Below are 21,232 nucleotides of genomic sequence, written 5' to 3'. Positions count from 1 at the left end.
TTATTCGGAAAGATTTGTGCTATAGTAGTTCTGAGGACACGTCTATACAACTATTTTTTTTAGAAAACTACAGTAATTATCGATAATTTTCATTCAAACTTTTTAAAAGATTTAAAATTTTTTCAAACGTTACTTGTTACATTTAGCTTGGATCTTTTTTATTGTTTGTTTAATTCTTGGGTAAAAATGAAAAGAATTCTATATTCAGGAGTTTACCAGGGGTGTAGACACTATTGAGGTAGGGGGTGTTACCTCTGTATCCTAAAGACCAGGGGCACCAAGAACTTTAACCTTTATAGTTGGTGCCCCTAAACAATATATTTAGACCAGGGGCACCAAGCTAATAAACCCTTCTTCCTGATGCCCCTAAAAAATAATTAGACCAGGGGCACCAAACTATAAATAAAACCCTCCCTTGTGCCCCTAAAATATAATTAGACCAGGGGGGGGGCACCAAGCTAATGAACCCTTCTTCCTGGTGTCCCTTAACAATATTTAGACCAGGGGCAACAAGCTAATAAACCTTTCTTCCTGGTGTCCCTTAACAATATTTAGACCAGGGGCACCAAGCTAATAAACCCTTCTTCCTGGTGTCCCTTAACAATAATTAGACCAGGGGCACCAAACTAATAAACCCTTCCTCATGGTGCTCCTAAAAAATAATTATACCAGGGGCACCAAACTTTAAATAAAACCCTTCTCCCTGGTGCCCCTAAAATATAATTAGACCAGGGGCACCAAGCTAATAAACCTTTCTTTCTGGTGTCCCTGAATCGTAATAATTAGAAAATAACCGTAGAGCATGCCAAAGAAGATATGAAATGTATTTTTTAGCCCAAGGGCTTGTTCAATTTTTCAAAAACTGATAATGCCCCATTTTATTTTATTCGGAAAACAACTGAGTCATCTAAAAGATATTTCTGAGGCCCAAAATTAACAAAACTTTTATAGAAAATGTTATTTGAAGGGACTCTAGCTTTTTTAACTTATCCTCTTAAACGATTAAAGAGGCTGCTTTTCGAATCCTTTTATTCGTTTTCCATTTAAAATGTTACTTTTTCTCACATGATTATTTAGATTAGCAGAGACAATTCTTTTCTTGTAAATGTATAGGCAAGTGTGTATCGCAGAGTGAAAATATGTTTTTCATAAATTTATAGATTTTATTATTTCGTCCCTCACCCCCCCCCCCCCAACACCAAACTCGTTCTCTCTCTGAGCAGTTTTCATTTTTCTAGGTTCCATCAAACTTTACTAAAAGTTTTTGGGATATTCGTCCATATTTGAGATAAAAATCTAAATCTGAGAACTCAGAACTTAATTTTCTTATTCTCAACTTTACAATTTGAACACTGAAACCCATTAAGGAAGTGAATTAACAGTTCTGAATACTTAACCTAATAGTTTCTATATGCATCACTCTCTACTATAACAAAAATACATTTAATCTAAAACCACATGGATGAATATTCCATAAAGAAACCAAATCTAGTTTCTTAATCCCTAGATTCTGAGTCTTTAAACCTTTGATATTCAAAGCTATGACTATGTGTACTTTCTGTACATTAACAACGGAGTCTTTATAAATCTCTTAGCTCATCTAACCATAAATTTTTAGAAACTGAAAACTAGACATGGAAAATGTATTATGAAAGTACATTTTTTTATTTTAACAAACAATAAGATTGTTATGAATGGAGTTGACCAAGCTGAGCTTGAAGATATTATTAATTTTTTATTACAGTATGATTTTGTTCTTGTATTTGTATTCATTCTTGATATATACTTTTTTCTTCTTCTGTTTAATTGTACCAATTATTTAAATTGTGTACGTTTACGAAAATAAATAAAATAAAATAAATATTTCAATTTGATATTTCCTAAAAGTCCAACTATCCATGCATGTGTCTAAACCAAATCTAATCTTTCTAAAAAAAATGTCTGTTTAAATTGACAAGTTATAGGAACAATTATACTTTGGGATTTATGCAGAATACCAATTACAGTTATTTACATTTGGGAATAGCGATATTTGGGATCAGTTCTCCTAGTTAGTTTTATCTAGCCAACCCACTAATATATTTTTTAGTCCTGGATATTTTTCTATCTATCTGATCAATTTAAACGAAGTATATAGGAAAATCCTAATTAAAGATTTTGGCCCATTAGGCTGTGCGTATTTTAGTTTACAGAGATTCAAATCTATTACCTTGTTGTTTAACTTGTAACCATGATTTGGTATTTAACGTCTAACTTAATTAATTTCATCAACACATATTAAAGATTATACAGGGTGTCCTACGAAACATGGCTGTTGAGAACCGACGGGAAAATCGTCTTTGCTCTTGACATAATTTATCGGATTCGTTTGTAAACCTAATTTTACAAGCGAGCTTTTTGAAGCAATGTTTACATAATACTAATCCTGGAATTTTCTAAACGTGGTCTGCCTTTTGTATTCTTTCAAAATTACTAGAGGTTGGAAATTTCGTTGTTTTAGACAATTTTGGCTAAATTTGTGTTCGAAATTGTATACAGCATGGAATACTGCTATTAGAATTCTTTTTAATGTACCTAGAGATACGCATAGGTACTTGATTGAAAATATTTCACAATGTTTACATGTAAAAACGATGTTAGGTAGTAGATGTGTGTCTTACTATGAGACTATTGAAGCAAGTTCTGAGCTTTAATTTCCATTGATGTTGAACACTGTATTTTGTGTGAACATTGTACAGAAAAGTTCATTTTATGTCGAATAAAAATTGATAAAATTTATGTTTTTATTTTTTAAATCTTTTTAAATCTATAATCCCTATATTTTTGCAACATAGATTTCTTTCTAATTTATGAAAAAATGACCTTAACACAGTTCTTGGCAGAAATTTATTTTCCATTGCAAATGATTGTTCTGTACATCTTTCTGATCTTAATAAAATGTTATTTAAGAAACTAATGAAATATTTTGATGTCCCATTGGAACATGCATGGAAAGTTCCGGTTTTACAAGAACTTTTAAATACAAGAATGAATAATTTATATGTTGAAGGATTCGATGATTACGTAATAACTGCAGCAATGATAAATATGTTATGTAATGAGTAATGATCAATGTCCCCTATTTGTGAATAATTTTGCATATTTTTCTTTTTTCTTTTGTAAAGCTATATATATTCAAAAATTTATTTAAAAACTACACCATTTATACATGCATTTATATCTTTGTGTGTGAATATATCTTTATAATCTTTATAATAATAATGTTGATATATGACTTAAGAAGTCCAAAAAACCCAGACCACAATTTAAAATTGCCAGGTCTGAACATTGAACAATGTTTCGTGAAACACTCTGCACATTAGTTTGAATTACAGAAAATCCAACTTTTTAAAAGTTAAATTTTAATTTCTCCCAATAAAATATTGATAACATCTATTCTAAAACTTAAGAATATTGATTCTGAAACTTTCTGCTCCGTGGGAATAGAGAACTAACCAAGATAAAAGAGGGTTGAATATAAATAAACGTTTTTTTGTGAAGTTTTGAAGGGGATAAATGCAGGATCGCAAATTCGTTTTGTAATTATTAATATTTTTTATTTAAGTTCCTGGGTCGACAATTAGTAAAAACCTTTTATGTCCATAATTCTAATTTTTTAAAGAAACTAGGAACTAGGAATCTACTTTTCTTATCTTTATATCTTTGCAACATGATGACCTTTGCTACCACTTAACTTAAATTTTGTAAGTCAACTTGCTAAAGTATAGAATATCAAAGTTTACACCATCAGATAGCAAAGAGAGTAATCAATTCCTTTGTCTATGCAGAAAGATTAAAAATCTTGTCAATCGTCAAACATTCTATTGTTCGACAACTTTCTCTATTATTTAGTGATAGTTTTGTGTAATAGATAAACGTACCTAGAACCGTTCTAAACCTTTTAAAATCCTATCTATCATCCATCTCTATATAAGAAAGCTCTATGTTCATTTATTTATATGATAGCTATAGCTGGCCAAACGACTGGACCAAATTGGCTGAAATTTTTTTAGAAAACCCATGGGTACCCTGCAGGGTAACATAGGCTTTAAAAAATTGCAAGGTCAACGCCAGGCACTTCAGCTAGTCTAAATAATAAAGCTCTTCGATTATATATATATATATCAATTTTGTTTCTTCAAAATTCAAATTATTTTCAAGTGTAACTAAAATTTGTACGGGCAACGCCGGGCGCTTCAGCTAGTATTTAATAAATTGATAAAAAAAATATTAATTTTAATTTTATTGATACAAACTGAAAGTTTTTAATCCTGTATTATTAGATATAGATAATATTTTGTGTGATAACTAGGGTTTCCACGAAACAGTAGATTCTCTAGCGTAACAGTTTCGTGTTTTTAAACGAAATGACTTTTGTTGCAGGAAATTATGCCTCAATTTCGTATCAATACGAAACCATTTTTTCTAAACCAAAGACGACAAAACCTCATACAAACTTTTTTGTGTACTAGTATTATTTTGGGACCAAACTTTAGTGTATAAAACAAAAAAATTAAAACATGTCAACTGGACCAACTGTCGTTTTGTGTACTTTGAACAATCAAATGGACCAACTGTTTTTGTTTTATTTTGTGCTCTAGAAAACAATGATATTGGGCATTAATTCATTTATTTTAGGAGAAACCAAATGAAGAAGAAAATTATTTTTTTCGGGTGACAGAAGCAATTTTCGTCGGTTGGTTCACGTTAGAGTACCTTATACGGTTCATTGTAGCTCCACACAAGGTAAACTAAACAGTACCTTATATGGTTCATTGTAGCTCCACACAAGGTAAACTACACAGTATCTTATATGGTTCGTTGTAGCTCTGCACAAGGTAAACTACACAGTACCTTATACGGTTCATTGCAGCTCCACACGAGGTAAACTACACAGTATCTTATATGGTTCGTTGTAGCTCTGCACAAGGTAAACTACACAGTACCTTATACGGTTCATTGTAGTTCCACACAAGGTAAACTACACAGTATCTTATACGGTCCATTGTAGCTCCACACAAGGTAAACTACACAGTATCTTATATGGTTCATTGTAGTTCCACACAAGGTAAACTACACAGTATCTTATTCGGTTCATTGTAGTTCCACACAAGGTAAACTAAACAGTATCTAAAATGGTTCATTGTAGCTCCACACAAGGTAAACTACACAGCATCTTATATGGTTCGTTGTAGTTCCACACAAGGTAAACTAACAGTATCTTATACGGTTCATTGTAACTCATCACAAGGTAAACTACATAGTACACAGCACACTGACAACATTCAAATTTATTAATAGTATTTATTTTAAGTATTTCAGTGACCTTTCATTTCGCACAAAAATTATTACCTTAAGATATAAAACGTCATACGACGTAATGACGTCTTAATTTGCGGTTAAATTCAACGATTTAAAGGCTAAATTTAGTTCTTTGCCAACAACACAGAGTATTATGACAAAATAGATCATGCTATAGAAGATGGTATTTACAGTTGCAGGGAACCGTTTGGCGTGAATGGAAGAAAAATTCTAATAAATTTTGCACAATCGTCGCTGAAGTTTCATCCTTTGTGTAAAACCCTGTAGGTCACTGAAAATAATTAATAAAAAAATTTTATAGCACTATTTTGTTTAGATGGAGTTTCTTGTTTCGTTCTTGAATATAATAGATTTACTTGGAATTCTACCCTTCTACTTCTCTCTGGTCCTCAACCTTCTCTCCTCCAAGTACTCTATTGAGTATATCGCAAAGGCGGCCCAAATATTCAGAATTCTCAGGATTTTAAGAATATTTAAACTATCCAGACATATCACAGGACTTAAAACATTGGGAACAACACTTAGAAATAGTCACAGGTTAGTTTTTAGAAATACAAGAAAATGGCGAAATTCTCATCGATTTTTAACTTGTGTCTTAATTGGTAGCAAATTTAAAACATTTAATCATCTTAAAAGAGTATACAGTAAGACCCATATCACTTGATAAGTTGAATTTTAAGGAGGCCCATTATCATAAATTGCAAATAGGCGGTATTAAATTGTCTTTAAATAGCTTAGTAAACAAATATACCTCACTAAAATAGTCTTTATTGATATTCCTTTGAAAATTGATCCAGCAAAATCAAATGGCGCTAATCGTTGCATGATCCAAACCGGTCTACTGTATCGTATTTGCATTCATACGTACCGACCAGTGAAAAATCGACGCAGCAGCTCGTTTTCATGCAATAAATGTAAAATACTGTATATGTATTATTTCAAAAGACATTCCATTCAAAGAGGGTCACTTTCGGTTCACAACGGTCCCCTTTAAACCTCTATCTGATCGACAATGAGGAAATAATCTTCATTTTTCTGTATCTTTTAAAAAGATGCCGAGTTCTGCAAATGTCTTAAATTTTTTGTAGCATAAATATGTATTTAAAATAATCAAGTTTCAATTAGACAAAAAGGATATCTCATTCGTCATTTAAGTTTAAGGAGAATTGTTTTGATCTGACATGACGGTTTATAAATGGAGGATCAAAAAAAAATAAAGTCTCTAGTCCCTTTATTCACCATATTCCCGTCATATCTCCCCTTCCTACCGCCCACTCACAAATCCCAGCTTTTTCTAATTGACATATTTTATTTACAATTATATATATTTGGTGGAATTAGTCTTACTTTTGCAGGAGCTAACGAGCTGAATATCATGCTCATTAGTTTAATGAGTTTGCCACAGGGGTTTTCAAAAATAATTAGATTTGAATAATTTCTAATTAAACTCTTCTACTGAAGCTTAAAGGGACTGTAAAAGCAATTTTAAGTGACCCCTAATTTGAAAGATGGCAATGAAAGGTCAATTGAAATAACGCTTACAGTCCCTTTCAGTCGGGTTATCTTCTTATATTTGTCAATGCATGAAGGGGAGAAATGTGAATAAGTGTGCTATACTGTAGCAATCCATGAAATGTAAACATGGCACTGTCCGATTTAAAATACAGTGATAACCAGAAAACTGTAGAATAGGAATACGAATCATTTGTTGAAACTATTCAGAGAGCTGTTATTGTTGAGTATGACCATGAGTATGGGAATGCTGATATTAGTTTCCACTATTAAGGGAGCTGTTATTGTTGAGTATAACCATGAGTATGGGAATGCTAATATTAGTTTCCACTATTAAGGGAGCTGTTATTGTTGAGTATGAACATGAGTATGGGAATGCTAATATTAGTTTCCACTATTCAGAGAGCTGTTATTGTTGAGTATGACTGTGAGTATGGGAATGCTAATATTAGTTTCCACTATTTAGAGAGCTGTTATTGTTGAGTATGACTGTGAGTATGGGAATGCTAATATTTGCTGGACTAGCCTATGCACTGGAGAAAGATGAACCGGATACAATGTTCTACACTCTTCCACAAACCTTATACTGGGCAATCATTACAATGACAAGCACAGGTTAATAGCTTTTTTCAGGGGAGAAGGAGGGGGGGTGAATGTCACGGTTTCGACATTAATTTGTAGGTGAAAAATCTTTCTCTTTTTTACAATAAAAAAGATATTTTTTTTAATCTAGAGAAAGAAATTAACAATCTATTACGAATTCGTGGAACTTTAGAATTCAATCTAAAAACAAGGATGTTTGAAAAAACTCTAGTTTTTACATCTGAAAAAAAAATCCGTTGGATTTTAATATTTTAAATGTAATTAAAATGTTTTATTTAAATCTCTTAATAAGTGTCGAGAGTTAAAACTACATTTGTCTAGTTTATTCAGACATAGCTTCTAAATCATATTTATCTAGAATATGGAGATATAGCTCCTAAACTACATTTATCTAGAATATGAAGATATAGCTCCTAACTACATTTATCTAGGATATAAAGATAAAGCACATAAACTACATTTATCTAGGATATAAAGATAAAGCTCCTAAACTACATCTATCTAGGATATAAAGATAAAGATCCTAAACTACATTTATCTAGGATATAAAGATATAGCTCCTAAACTACATTTATCTAGGATATAAAGATAAAGCTCCTAAACTACACTTATCTAGAATATGAAGATAAAGATCCTAAACTACATTTATCTAGGATATGGAGATATAGCTCCTAAACTACATTTATTTAGGATATGAAGATATAGCTCCTAAACTACTTTTATCTAGGAAATGGAGATATAGCTCCTGAACTACATTTATCTAGGATATGGAGATATAGCTCCTAACTACATTTATCTAGGATATGAAGATATAGCTCCTTAACTACATTTATCTAGGATATGGAGATATAGCTCCTAACTACATTTATCCAGGATATGGAGATATAGCTCCTAGACTACATTTACCTAGGATATGAAGATCTAGCTCCTAAACTACATTTATCTAGGATATGGAGATATAGCTCCTAAACTATATTTTTCTAGGATACGGAGATATAGCTCCTAAGACTGCAGCTGGAAAACTTGTTGCTTCCCTTTGTGCAATCTGTGGAGTCCTGTGCATTACCCTTCCCATTCCCATCATAGTAGCTAACTTTAACAGGTATCCTCCCATATCCATCATAGCAGCTGACATTAACAGGTATCCTCCCATATCCATCATAGTAGCTGACATTAACAGGTATCCTCCCATATCCATCATAGTAGCTGACATTAACGGGTATCCTTCCATATCCATCATAGTAGCAGACATTAACAGGTATCCTCATATATCCATCATAGTAGCAGACATTAACAGGTATCCTCCCATATCCATCATAGTAGCTAACTTTAACAGGTATCCTCCCATATCCATCATAGCAACCAACTGTAACAGGTATCCTTCCATATCTATCATAGTAGATGAAATTAACAGGTATTCTCCCATGTCCATCCAAGTAGCTAACTTTAACAAGAAATAAGAATCCTCCCATATCCATCATAGTAGCTAACTACAGGTAATAATTCTGTAAAATAAAAACAGAATGAAAAAAAAATGTATATTATAATAATTCTTTTTCTACTCTATACTCACTAATCAGTAATTTTCTAACAATTAACAGCTAACAAATCGTAACAATGTTAAAGAACAACAAATTATGCATCTCAAATTGAATGTGCATGCTAAATTCTAAACTCTTGAATACTTTTCCTAATTTATTTAGTTTAACAATATTCAGAAATCTTGTTTAGTGTACTGTGTACATAGAATCTTGTTTAGTGTACTGTGTACATATAAGATAAAGTGAATTGAATAGTTCAAGAATTTCAAAAGAACAAAATAACTTAAGGCAAAGAAAATTTGACACCAAATGTCACTTTTGTCAAATTTTATTATATTTTCCTTATCTACTTTTTTTCAACTTTACAACCTTAGTGCAATATTTATCTATAAACTACAGTGTTTTTTTTTAAAAAGTAGAAAGCACTTTCTTAATATTTTTAATTAAAATCGGTTTTAATTTACTCTCTGGTCAACTACAGGCTATATTTAAAAAGATACCCTGTAGAATTTAAAAAGAACATTAGATTCGGAAAATCTTTAATTTAAATTTGTTCTCCTGGAATCTGAATATATTTCATGATAAAAATTAAATAAGATGAGAAAGCTAGCACGGAAGATATATCAGTACTGTCAGTACATTCAAGAATGAATTTTTAAATTCTTGAAATCAATCAAGATTTTTTTTCAGGATCTTTGAAATTAATCGATCTGAAAAAAATTATTTTTGAGAAAATAAAAAATGGAACCAAACAGTATTTCTGAATATTATTGCACGTGCTTTATAGTTAAAATAATGCATGCTTTCACCAGGTTTAGCTAAAGGCAAGCATGCTAGCACTAGTTTTTTATTTAACAAATAAGGAATTTAAAATAATCATAAGACGAGGAATTGATCAGTTATTTTTAGTTTTAGAATAAAATCAAATATTTCCAAAAAATCGAAAAAACCAGGGAAAATTGTCGCAAAGAACTCGTATAGCCTGTCTATTGTCCACTGTCCACTGTCCATTGTACTAATTTGTTCTGCACAAAAAGGGATTGTATGCAAAATTTCAAGTAATTCTCCTCTGGTACATTGTATTTGTTAAATTTAATTTGAAGACAACACAAATATTTTGTTGCCTTCAAAATGTTTCCCTAAAAAATTTCTACAGATTCTACAGATTGTCCTAGAATTTTACATACAACCCCTTGGAGGTTCAAGTCTTATCTCAAAAGACTCACTTTGCATGAACAAAATATGGTTGAGAAGGATGGGAAGTTAGGATATTTAAGATGCTAGTTAAAGTTGTAGTATAACAGCGGTCAGTGGTCTACAATAAGTTATTACACAGTGGTGAACCCTTTTACCGTTGCACATAGGTGTACACTGTACTGTTCACTTTACATAAACCAGTTTTATAGTTTTGAGTGTGGTATAAATTTTTCAGTAATTTGTACAGTCAGGTGTACAGGTGTACAGGCGTACAGGCGTACAGGTGTACATGTGTACAGGTATACATGTGTACATGTGTACAGGTGTACAAGTGAACAGGTGTACAGGTGTACAGGTGTACAGGTGTACAGGAAACTGGTTAACAAGTGTATAGGTGTTCGGGTTACATGTGTACATGTGTACATGTGTACAGGTGTACGAATGTACAGGTGTACGGGTGCACGATGTACAGGTGTACAGTTTTTTAAAGAATAAAGTTTTCCATCCTCCAATCAATCATATTACCTTATTGAATTTTCCATCTTGAGTTTGGACATATTTCTCCTTTTAGATTTTGACATTTTAGAAATTTGGGCCTTGCATCTCAAGTAAAATATTTTTTCGGAGAAATGGGGGGGGGGGTAAGTCTTCTTTTTTAAAACATAAGTTTGAGAATGGTTTGCTCACGATTAATTACATCAACTTCATTGATATTTCCCGATAAATACAGTTAAAAGATCGATTATGCTATAAAGTACAAAGAGCTCATAGAGGCAAAGAACCGGAGAAAGGTTAGAGTATAGAATTCTGATAGACAGTTTATACAGGAAGGGATGAAAACCCCTGGACGCCATGAGCCTCTGCTTTGCAGACAGGAGCCTCCCAGATTGGCTAGCCAGACCGAGCCTCAACTATGCAGTAATGAGCATGCGCAATACATCAAAATATGTCAGAGTCATACAGGAGGTTTTTTTAAACTTGTGTTTTAAGTTTAAATAAAAGATTTTTTTACAGCTTTTTCGACATAGTGACATGAGAGGTTTCTCAAAGATGAGAAGTATTTATCCATTATCATAAATAGTGCCTAATTATGTCTAATAAAGTGGTATATAAAACTTTTAAACATTTTTTTCACGAAAAGGAAAGTATTTATAGAAAAAATTTTAATTGAATTGAATTTCATCTTTTAAAATCTTTGATTTAAAGGGATACCAATTTTTTTGTAGTTCAAATTCAACAAGTATCTAATAAATCAAAGATTACAACCAAATAAACTAAGATTACTCCAGAAATATTTCTCCCAATATCTTCCTTTTTGCGTAAGAAATGTTTAAAGTTTTAATATAAATCTTATAAACCACTTTATGAGTCCATATATTTTTCTAATCATGACAATCAATAAATAACTCTAATCTTTCGTAAAATTCGTATGCCACTACGTCAAAAAAAAATTGTTAGAATTTTTTATTACACATAAAAACCAAAATAAAAAAAAACTGTTCTGTATGGTGGAGGCTTGTTTACTGCATAGCGGAGGCACGGTCTGCATAACGGAGGCACGGTCTGCATAGTGGAGGCTTGGTCTGCCTGGGAAATCTGGGAGGCTTGTGTCTGCATAGTGAAGCTCATGCGTCCGGGGGTTCCATCCCTCGTACAGGGAAATTGTACAGACCCCTTAACATATACATTTAATGATGAGGGGGATTTTTGTAAAGGTCATTCTAATCAAGGTTATAAGGTAAGAAAAGTTAATTGCTGTTGCGTATTCTATGGGTAAATATTCTCTGGGCGGTGTTTGTAAACAAGAGTAAATGCATCAGTGTTCTTCTAGTATCCGAGGAGGATAAAAGCATTTAATTTTGATAATTTTGATAATTCACATAATTTTCATATGACCAGAATATTTCAAAGATTTTTTTTGTTAAAATGGATCCCATGTCAGGCTGTAACATCCGTCTAGTGTTTATTTTACCGCCCAGAGACAGTACACTGCAGTACTAAAAAATCGTACACCTCTGAAATAACTATCTTTACATCATAATTCTTTGATAATTATTATGAATTAAAATCCAGAGAACAACAAATACACGTATGTCAAATTGATTTTCTACTCTTAAAAAAGTTTCTCGTACGGAGGTTAAATATTTGAAAAATATTTAACAATTGGTCATATCTGATCTCTCGCCTTATTGCAAAGACGACGGATGACATCCTTTGGGTCAAAATAATCTAAACCTCGGAGGGGTAGAATAATACAGGAGTATATAACTGAAGAACGGGCACAAATTGTTTAGATAAAACTAGAAAAAACTAGTGTTAAAAGCGTTTAAAAGGAACTGAAGGCGCTAGGGGGCCTCTATTTTTAAGATGGCATGTCCGATTCACATCGGTACTACTGCGTTTTAATCGTTGGCTGGTCAAGGAAGAATGAGATTTCATTGTCCTTATTTGTCTAGCGGATAATTAATTATTTTCTCTTGTTGGTTCTTTTTCAGCTTTGATTTAGAGAAAATGAGGAAAGTAACAGAATTACATGTTTTTAGATAGAAAAACATCAATATCTTTCTCAATGTTACTCAGATAGAGATCTTATTGAATATGGTAGTTATGCATCAACTTTTGTAATGTATGGTAGTTGCTGCTGAACTGAGAATGTAGTATTGTGGAGAATTTCTTAAGGAATAATTTAATACCTTTGAGACGTTTTTACGGTGCATATCTGTTCAGTAAGAGCGCAAATTCAATCGTTGAATTCCTCATGATTGTTAATTTTCAAGGAATGATTTTGAAAATCGCTTTTTAAAAAAAAATTCAATAACGACGACGAAAAATGTAGTAAAATTCTACAGTAAACTAATTAGTTGATTAGGAATAGGTTGAGAAAGTAAAAATTTACTTCTTATTATCATCGAAAAAAAGTAATCTTATTCAGTTACTGGTTCCTGTAATGTCTTATTGTTCACAAACATTTTCTGTAGATTTCCTGGAATTTTTATTTAAAAGACGACATTTGAAGAATTGGAAGAAATCTGCGAACAAATTCATAAAGAATAAGAATTTCTATAAAATGATGAAAAATAACTAACTGATTCTAACATCAATTTATTAAGAAAATTTCAATTCAGAAATATGTTCATTAACATCTACATAGATTTTTGTAGATTTTTTTACATTTTTTGTCGTCGCTATATATTTAATAATTCAAAAAAATCGATTCTCAAAACTTAACCATCCAAATGTACGTGGACATTGCGATCAAACTCAGTAATTATACATCATTAAAACGTTTTATATGTCTCAAATGAATCCTAAAAAGTTTCTCTACAATAGTACATTCTCAGTTCAACTACCATACATCGCCAGTCACTCCCTATAAGACCAGATATTAAATTGTCTTAACTCTTTGGCCTTTGGGTTTTCTGTAGCCCTACAATGTGCATTTAGTTGCTGATTTGAGTAATTGGCAAAATCCTAATCGAACTTTTCATGACAGTGTAAATATTCGCAGCAGCTACTAAAAAAAAATTATGGTCATTTGAAATTACATTTACAGTCCCTTTATAGAATAGATTAATACTGAGAATAGAAGGATTGAATTGATATTAACACCAACTGTGCAGTGTGAGTTATCTATTGATTGAACTGATATATCAAGATGACTCAATAAACCTATAATTGTGTGTATTCTCGTGCTACAATATAGGATAAGAACTGAAAATGTTCTAAATTCATAGAATTCAATTTACCAGACCCAGGATTCTTTAAATCATTTTGATATTTTTAACCGGGGTTGGAAAATACTTCAGACAGCTTATTTATTATTATTTATTATTATTTATTGCCTTGATATAATATTAAAGCTGGCTCTTTAACGTGACAAAGTTATGTAAGGCTACCAACGTAACAACTTTAAGTAGGGCACCCACGTTACAACTTAAAGTGGGGCTACCCACACGTACGTTACAACTTTAAGTAGGGCTACCCACGTTACAACTTTAAGAAGGGCTACCCACGTTACAACTTAAAGTGGGGCTACCCACGTTACAACTTTAAGTAGAGCTACCCACGTTAAAACTTTAAGTAGGGCTACCCACGTTACAACTTTAAGTAGGCCACCCACGTTACAACTTTAAGTAAGGCTACCCACGTTACAACCTTTTTTTAAATCGTTCATTTAATTAAATCAGTTTTGTTAGATGTCAAATTACAAGCATTTAAGTTAAGTTAAATCTAAATCTCTAAAAAGTATGAAAATAGTCCTATAGGAAATCGGTATTTATCTGAATAGTATAGTCAAGACTAGGGGCAGACATAGTTATCTAGCTCCTGTCCTGGTTTTCGGTATAGTGTACGTACAACGTACAGCAATTGCCATTTTCGAACATTTTACCCTTCTAGTTCACTTGGCTTGGGGTATATGGAATTCTGTATAATAAAATTTATGATTTTTTAAAATCTTTTCAAACAAATATTTTGAAATTAACTTTAGCTTTTCATTAATTTTTGTTATTAATTTTCATTCTGAAAGTAAGAATAATTGCTGTATATCATTTTTTGAATAAATTATCATCATTTCTCGTTTGCAACTGAAATCTGAATGCAGTTCATAATTCTGCCACGAGAGGTCACACTAAATCTATTAAACATTCTACTTAAAATATTAATGCTGAACCACTGATAAAAAAAATGTTTGCTACAGTTTAAAGATTGTAAGGTTATCTGTTTTAATTATATGAAAAAATCTAAAATTTCATTTTGAAATATACTTTTTTTCCGAACTTCCAATATTTTTAAATTCATTTCAGTTATTGTAACTGGAAGGCCTCAATTGCAAATTGCGCCACTAGGGATATTTTTACCTTTATTGAACAACATATGTACTCAATGATGAACATTTTGATACTAAATAATATAACCCCTGGGATGATTTGTACAGAGTTCAGTGGCTATCTAACAGGCAGTCTTTTACTTGGCATGCTCCCTCGTTGTCTAATACCTCGATGGGGTCATGACGCTTAAATTTGATTGGTTAGACATTAGGATACTGTAGACTTGATTCCTCCTATTTTTCTTCTAAATAGTCAAGTCTACATTTTATTCCAAAATTGACAACGAAAATAATTACAAAATGCTTCACGTTGGACTCTTAGCATAATTAAGAACTGTCAAATAAAAAAATAACATCAGGACCCCTCACCTACCCCCTCTTTCTTTAAAAAAAGTTGTGTTTATAATTTTTAGTTCATCTACTTTTATATTCTATTAATAAATTTATAAGAATGGAAAAGTTTATTTGTTTTTGATAAATTACTCTTAAACTTGATTTATCCATTATTTATCCATGTGTTTCAAACTTTTTTTAAGTAAATCAATACAATGGAACTTAAGATGAAAGGATAGAAATAATTTGTCCGATAGAAGATATACATTCAAATTATTTTTCGAGCGAAAATACCAGGGAATAGGAATAAAGGGAAGGGCGTTGGCGCTGGTCTGACATGAGAAAGCCAGTCGCACTGCTTTGCAGATGAGTTCGGCATTCCTTACACACACTCTTTTGGTACAGACACACAACATGACTACAGTCAAGAAAATTGCAGAACAATGTCGTCAATTATAATTAAGCTTGAATAACGAGTAGTTTATTGTAAACTTTAATCAAATTATATTATTTGCATGAAAATTTGGCTTATAGTGTTGGACTGAAATATGTAAATAATATATTACTTGTATATTAAACTTATTTTTAAGTAAACAATTAACAATAAACAAATGTACTCTCCTAGACTGTACAAATACCGAGATTCTTATGCACAATATATATATACCTAAAGTACACAAGTTCGGTATTCCTTGCACACAGACAGACACACATGACGTTTCCGCCCCCTGGAAAATACCAAAAGAGAAAATGTTACGATTAGATACAGCCACAGGGTAACACACGAATCATGACAGTAGCAAGACAAATAAAGGTTGTTTTTGATCTTCAAAACAATTTGCAAAATTTATTCGCAGATCTAATTTTAGAAGTCAAATTCTAGAGTTAACACTAGATACCCCTAGTCTTGGCATTTTAATAAAATTTAAATCTAACCGAAATTCTTAACATTTCCGGTAATATTGACAGTACAAAAAAGGCAAACTACATTTGGGAAATACCAGGATTAGGATAATTTTGTGGTTTATTGCTGTTTCAAGAATCATACATGTGAAAGTAGGTTGACGACTAAATGTCTCAAATAAATTCAAAGTTCAAAGACAACTTTCAAGTCGTGTTGCTACTACTGTCATGTTTCATGGGACACCCTGTATGTTTTAATGCTCTAATTTGATGTTACTCTTATATGTTTTACAGAAAAAAAAAACAGAAAAGAAATAATCTTGCTAAATATTAAGAAAATATTGTTGATTATTTGATAGCATGTGTGGAGTTTTTTCAGGTGGTTCAGGATGTGGAAAAATGGTTCAGGATGTGGAAAAATGGTTTAGGATCTGGAAAAATGGTTCAGGATGTGGAAAAATGGTTTAGGATCTGGAAAAATGGTTCAGGATGTGGAAAAATGGTTTAGGATATGGAAAAATGGTTTAGGAGTGGAAAAATGGTTTAGGATCTGGAAAAATGGTTTAGGATGTGGAAAAATGGTTTAGGATGTGGAAAAATGGTTTAGGATGTGGGAAAATGGTTTAGGATGTGAAAAAATGGTTTAGGATATGGAAAAATGGTTTAGGATGTAGAAAAATGGTTTAGGATATGGAAAAATGGTTTAGGATGTGGAAAAATGGTTTAGGATATGGAAAAATGGTTTAGGATGTGGAAAAATGGTTTAGGATGTGGAAAAATGGTTTAGGATATGGAAAAATGGTTTAGGATGTGGAAAAATGGTTTAGGATCTGGAAAAATGGTTTAGGATGTGGGAAAATGGTTTAGGATGTGGGAAAATGGTTTAGGATGTGGAAAAATGGTTTAGGATATAGAAAAATGGTTTAGGATGTAGAAAAATGGTTTAGGATATGGAAAAATGGTTTAGGATGTGGAAAAATGGTTTGGGATATGGAAAAATGGTTTAGGATGTGGAAAAATGGTTTAGGATGTGGAAAAATGGTGTAGGATATGGAAAAATGGTTTAGGATGTGGAAAAATGGTTTAGGATATGGAAAAATGGTTTAGAATGTGAAAAAAAACAATGTAAAAGAGACGGGTTTAATAATTTACCAAATTATAACAACTTCGGAAGAAATTTAGCTTCTTACCGAGTTTTCTGTTTTTATACATGGATTACATAGAAGGGGATTATAAAATAAGAGTTGGTATTAACTATTCGATTCATTTTTTAAAATTATTTTGATGAAAATTTTAAAAATTTTCCCTGACCTTATTCAGCTGTGCTTACGTTTAAAAGACAAACAAACGAACGACTAGCCTAGTATATACATTTCTGTAGTTGTTTTAAATTGGTCTATGAAATAAGAGGTGTGTTAGTCTGTTAGGAGTTAGAAGGTAAAATAATTATAATTGTAAATATGTTAAACTTTTATTAAAAATACGAGAAATTTTTATGAATGGTTTTGTAAACTTTTATACGGAATCGCCTAAGCTTCATCGATTGAACTCAGATCGATCCAAAAGCAAAAAGTTTTAATTTAAGGTTGGATGTTGGATCCAGTACATCCGGTAAAAACCATTATTTCTTGCCATAAGCATGATGTATAGATAGATATATGTGTACAATCATGTAGTGTACAACAGTGTATTACAGCAAACAGGAAAAAAGAAGGCTAGGGTAGTTATGAAACAGGGTAAACTTTGTAAATAAATAGATTAAACCTTTAAACGGAATGTTCAGCAAATTACTTCGCTTAATATCTTCTTCAAAGGCATGCCGACCTCTCTATAATACATAATTTGTGTACATCGAGTACAATGTACTCGATGACCCTAATACTTGAGTATGATGTACACCCTGAACCCTGTATCCTGCAGGTACTACGAGAAGTCAATAATAGAGCAGGAGATAGGAGAACAGAGGGCTGGCACTAACCTACCTAACTGGGCGGAGACTAAACGAAACATACGCGAGGCCAGGTACAGGCTTAGTCTGAGGACCGAGTCCTTAGAGAACAGCCTCGCTACGCATAACGGCAGCCTCAACGGGAACCGAGCCTCCTCGGCGACCTCCATGACCTATCTATCAAGGGAGGACAACTCTTATCCTCAACGGGATGTTCGGATGGAGTTGATGACTCCCTAGTATAATATGTAAGACATTCATTATTTAACTTTATTCAACTAAAAAGAACTCATTTTCAGAGGCGGCTTATGGAAGGAAAGGGGGAACGTTCCTCCTGGAAAATTTGGGGACGTCCCCCTTCCTGGAAAAATGGGGGGACGCCCCCCCCCTTGTAAAGTTAGGAGCGCACGTAGAGAGAGTAGGCACCTTCTAGCCCTTTAATTTTCATTTTTAAGTATAGATTCAAATAACATATTTCCTGTAGCGCCATTTTTTCACATTTAAAATAACAATTTTTTAATTCAAAATCTTGTTAAAGCACTTTCACCTTCCACCACCAGCTGTTCATGGTTTTGACATGAAATTGACCAAATTTCCTGTAAAAATTTCCAGGGGGAAATCGTGATAATTCAATTATTTCCCCTTTCCCCCACTCCTCCTAAAATATCGTAAGCCGCCCCTGTTCGTTTTGATTTGTTAAAAACTTTGCCTAATTTTTTTTTGTCAATGGAGATTTGGGAAGGATTATGTCTGAAGTCTAAGTCATTGAAATCCATCTATTAATGTCACAGTAAAGAATATCTTTGAAAAACACTGTAAAAAAAAACAACAGAAAAGAAATTTGACATAATATTCTTTTTTTATAAAGAGCTTTCTTGGTGGCAGAAATTAGGACTTTTTCCCTTACCTTTTCCATTGTGACTTTAAAGGATGAATTTATATGTCAGTAAACTAATTCTAAAACACTCAAGATCTTTAATTCCTTCAATAATTCATTTTGTTCAAGCAAGTTCATCTTAATTTCTCTAAAACATATTCTTAGAATTTGATATTTCACTATATTCCTACTTCCCCCAAAAATAGTTTTATCCTGATGAGCAAAAGAAATTAAGTTTACACCTACTCTGGACTGATCGCATAGTTCTCTTTATTTTACACCTACTCTGGACTGATCGCATAGTTCTCTTTATTTTACACCTACTCTGGACTGATCGCATAGTTCTCTTTAATTTAAACTTTTTATTTTAAAACCGTCCCGTGTGCAGTAAATTTTATTTTACCAATATTTCCTCACCTTCGATGTTTTGCAGTGATCTGATTATTTTTATGTATTAATTGTATTTTGAATTTTTTTGAAGCATATTTTATTTTTGACAGAGTGTACCAAGTATATAGAATTTAGTACACCCCATTTTTAATGAAAACTGTTAAAGGGGTGGGGTGGGGGGAGGGTAATTTCTGCAAATATTTGGAATTGTTTCTTACAAGTTTTTTTGATCTAGAATAGAAATAGATTCTACCATTTGAGCGAGTGTATCAACCTTTATCTAATGATAAATTAAAATAATTAACTGCATTACCCTTTAATTTACAGTAGATATTTAATTCACAAAATAAGTATGTGTGTATGTACCCCAGCTGTACCTTTATCCTTGTATACTGTACAATGTTCAGGTTCCATGATAAGGAGGTGATTAAAGACAAATTAAACGCTGAACGCCAGGGTTTACTTTGGCGGAAAACTAAAGACGACCTAAAAAACGCCAAAATAAAACTGGGGTCACGTGACCCGCTGTTTGAAGGTTCAGCTCCGGATTGGAACTCCGGGTACGTGCCTTCAAGGTTCAACAGTTTCTCCGTAGCTGAACCTAGTTCCCCAACCCACCATTGGATGCCGACTAGTTTTCACGAGAGAGGACTGGACACCATCAGGTTTAGGAACCCTGTCTCAGCTCCAGCTAGGCATCCGGATACTGTTCATCTTAGGAACTCGGAGTTCAGTGCTCCAAGGCACCCCGAGAATGCAAGAAATAAAAACGGATTTTTCCAGAGACATTTTTCCAAAGCTGAGTTACACATGTAATAATTATACACAAAGATGTTACTCATATATATATATTATATATATTTTATATTATCTCAGATTTCTTCCATTGCCGTATGTGCATTGAATATGAATAACTATGTATAATTTATCGCTAATGATTTGCGTTTAACCTACGACCCTGCAGTAACAAATCAATATATATAATTTTTAGTTTATATTTTATCAGATTTCAAGTTTAATGTAAAGCTGAGATATTCCAATGTTGCTATTTATACGGCCGGGACAATAAAGTGTTGAGCGGTATATAAAGTCAGTTGGGGCGATAAATTAGACAATAATGAGTAAGCCCAATTCGAGCAGAAATGTGGTCACAAAGAATAAAATTCTTTGTGGATAAAACATAATATTTAAGGCAAATCTATTACTAGACTAAAACAAAAGTTCATTATAATATAAATAACCCCACCCCTCCCCTCCCCGCCCCTAAAAAGCTAAACCCACATCGTGTCTTTAAATGATAACTCTACCATGCTATTTAAATGCTGAGTGTTTTAGTTTGTTCTACAGGAAGAACCAGAAAACAGTGGAATTGTCGTTATCTTATTTTTACCTTTTTATTTTGCAACTGATATTTCTGATTGCAAACACTGCGAATACCAAAAGAAAAAAACAAAGACGACATGCATTCAACAGGTTGCTGGTTCTCACTGCATTAGCATAAAACTGTTAGATTATTTACAATAAGAATAGTCTTAAAAATTTAAGTTTTTTACAACCATTTTTGGACCTTTAATCCCAATCTAAGTAGAATTAAAGAGAAAAAAGTATTTTTTAAGTTATTGACGATACTAATATAATCTAAAGGAGCAATGCAAAGTTTCCCAAAAAGTTTGGCGCAAAGCGTAGTGATTTTGCAAAATCTATAAGATTTGCTATACATTTCTTTTTATCTTTAACAC

At 32.4% G+C, this 21,232-nt stretch overlaps 1 protein-coding gene across 1 annotated transcript in view; it reads left to right on the top strand.

The window, feature by feature from the left end:
* LOC111697774 (potassium voltage-gated channel subfamily B member 1) overlaps positions 1-21,232 on the top strand; it is a 34,632-nt gene extending 13,400 nt beyond the window's left edge. The window contains exons 7-12 of the mRNA XM_023467893.1: positions 209-238; positions 4,678-4,785; positions 5,678-5,898; positions 7,340-7,488; positions 8,461-8,578; positions 19,901-21,232. Of these exons, the coding sequence (XP_023323661.1) occupies positions 209-238; positions 4,678-4,785; positions 5,678-5,898; positions 7,340-7,488; positions 8,461-8,578; positions 19,901-20,309 (1,035 nt within the window). The 3' untranslated portion in view covers positions 20,310-21,232. The remainder of the gene's footprint in view (positions 1-208; positions 239-4,677; positions 4,786-5,677; positions 5,899-7,339; positions 7,489-8,460; positions 8,579-19,900) is intronic.

Source organism: Eurytemora carolleeae, unplaced genomic scaffold, assembly GCF_000591075.1.
Source record: "Eurytemora carolleeae unplaced genomic scaffold, Eaff_2.0 scaffold305, whole genome shotgun sequence".
NCBI classification, from domain to species: domain Eukaryota; kingdom Metazoa; phylum Arthropoda; class Copepoda; order Calanoida; family Temoridae; genus Eurytemora; species Eurytemora carolleeae.
This window is presented reverse-complemented; position numbering and strand designations above follow the sequence as displayed.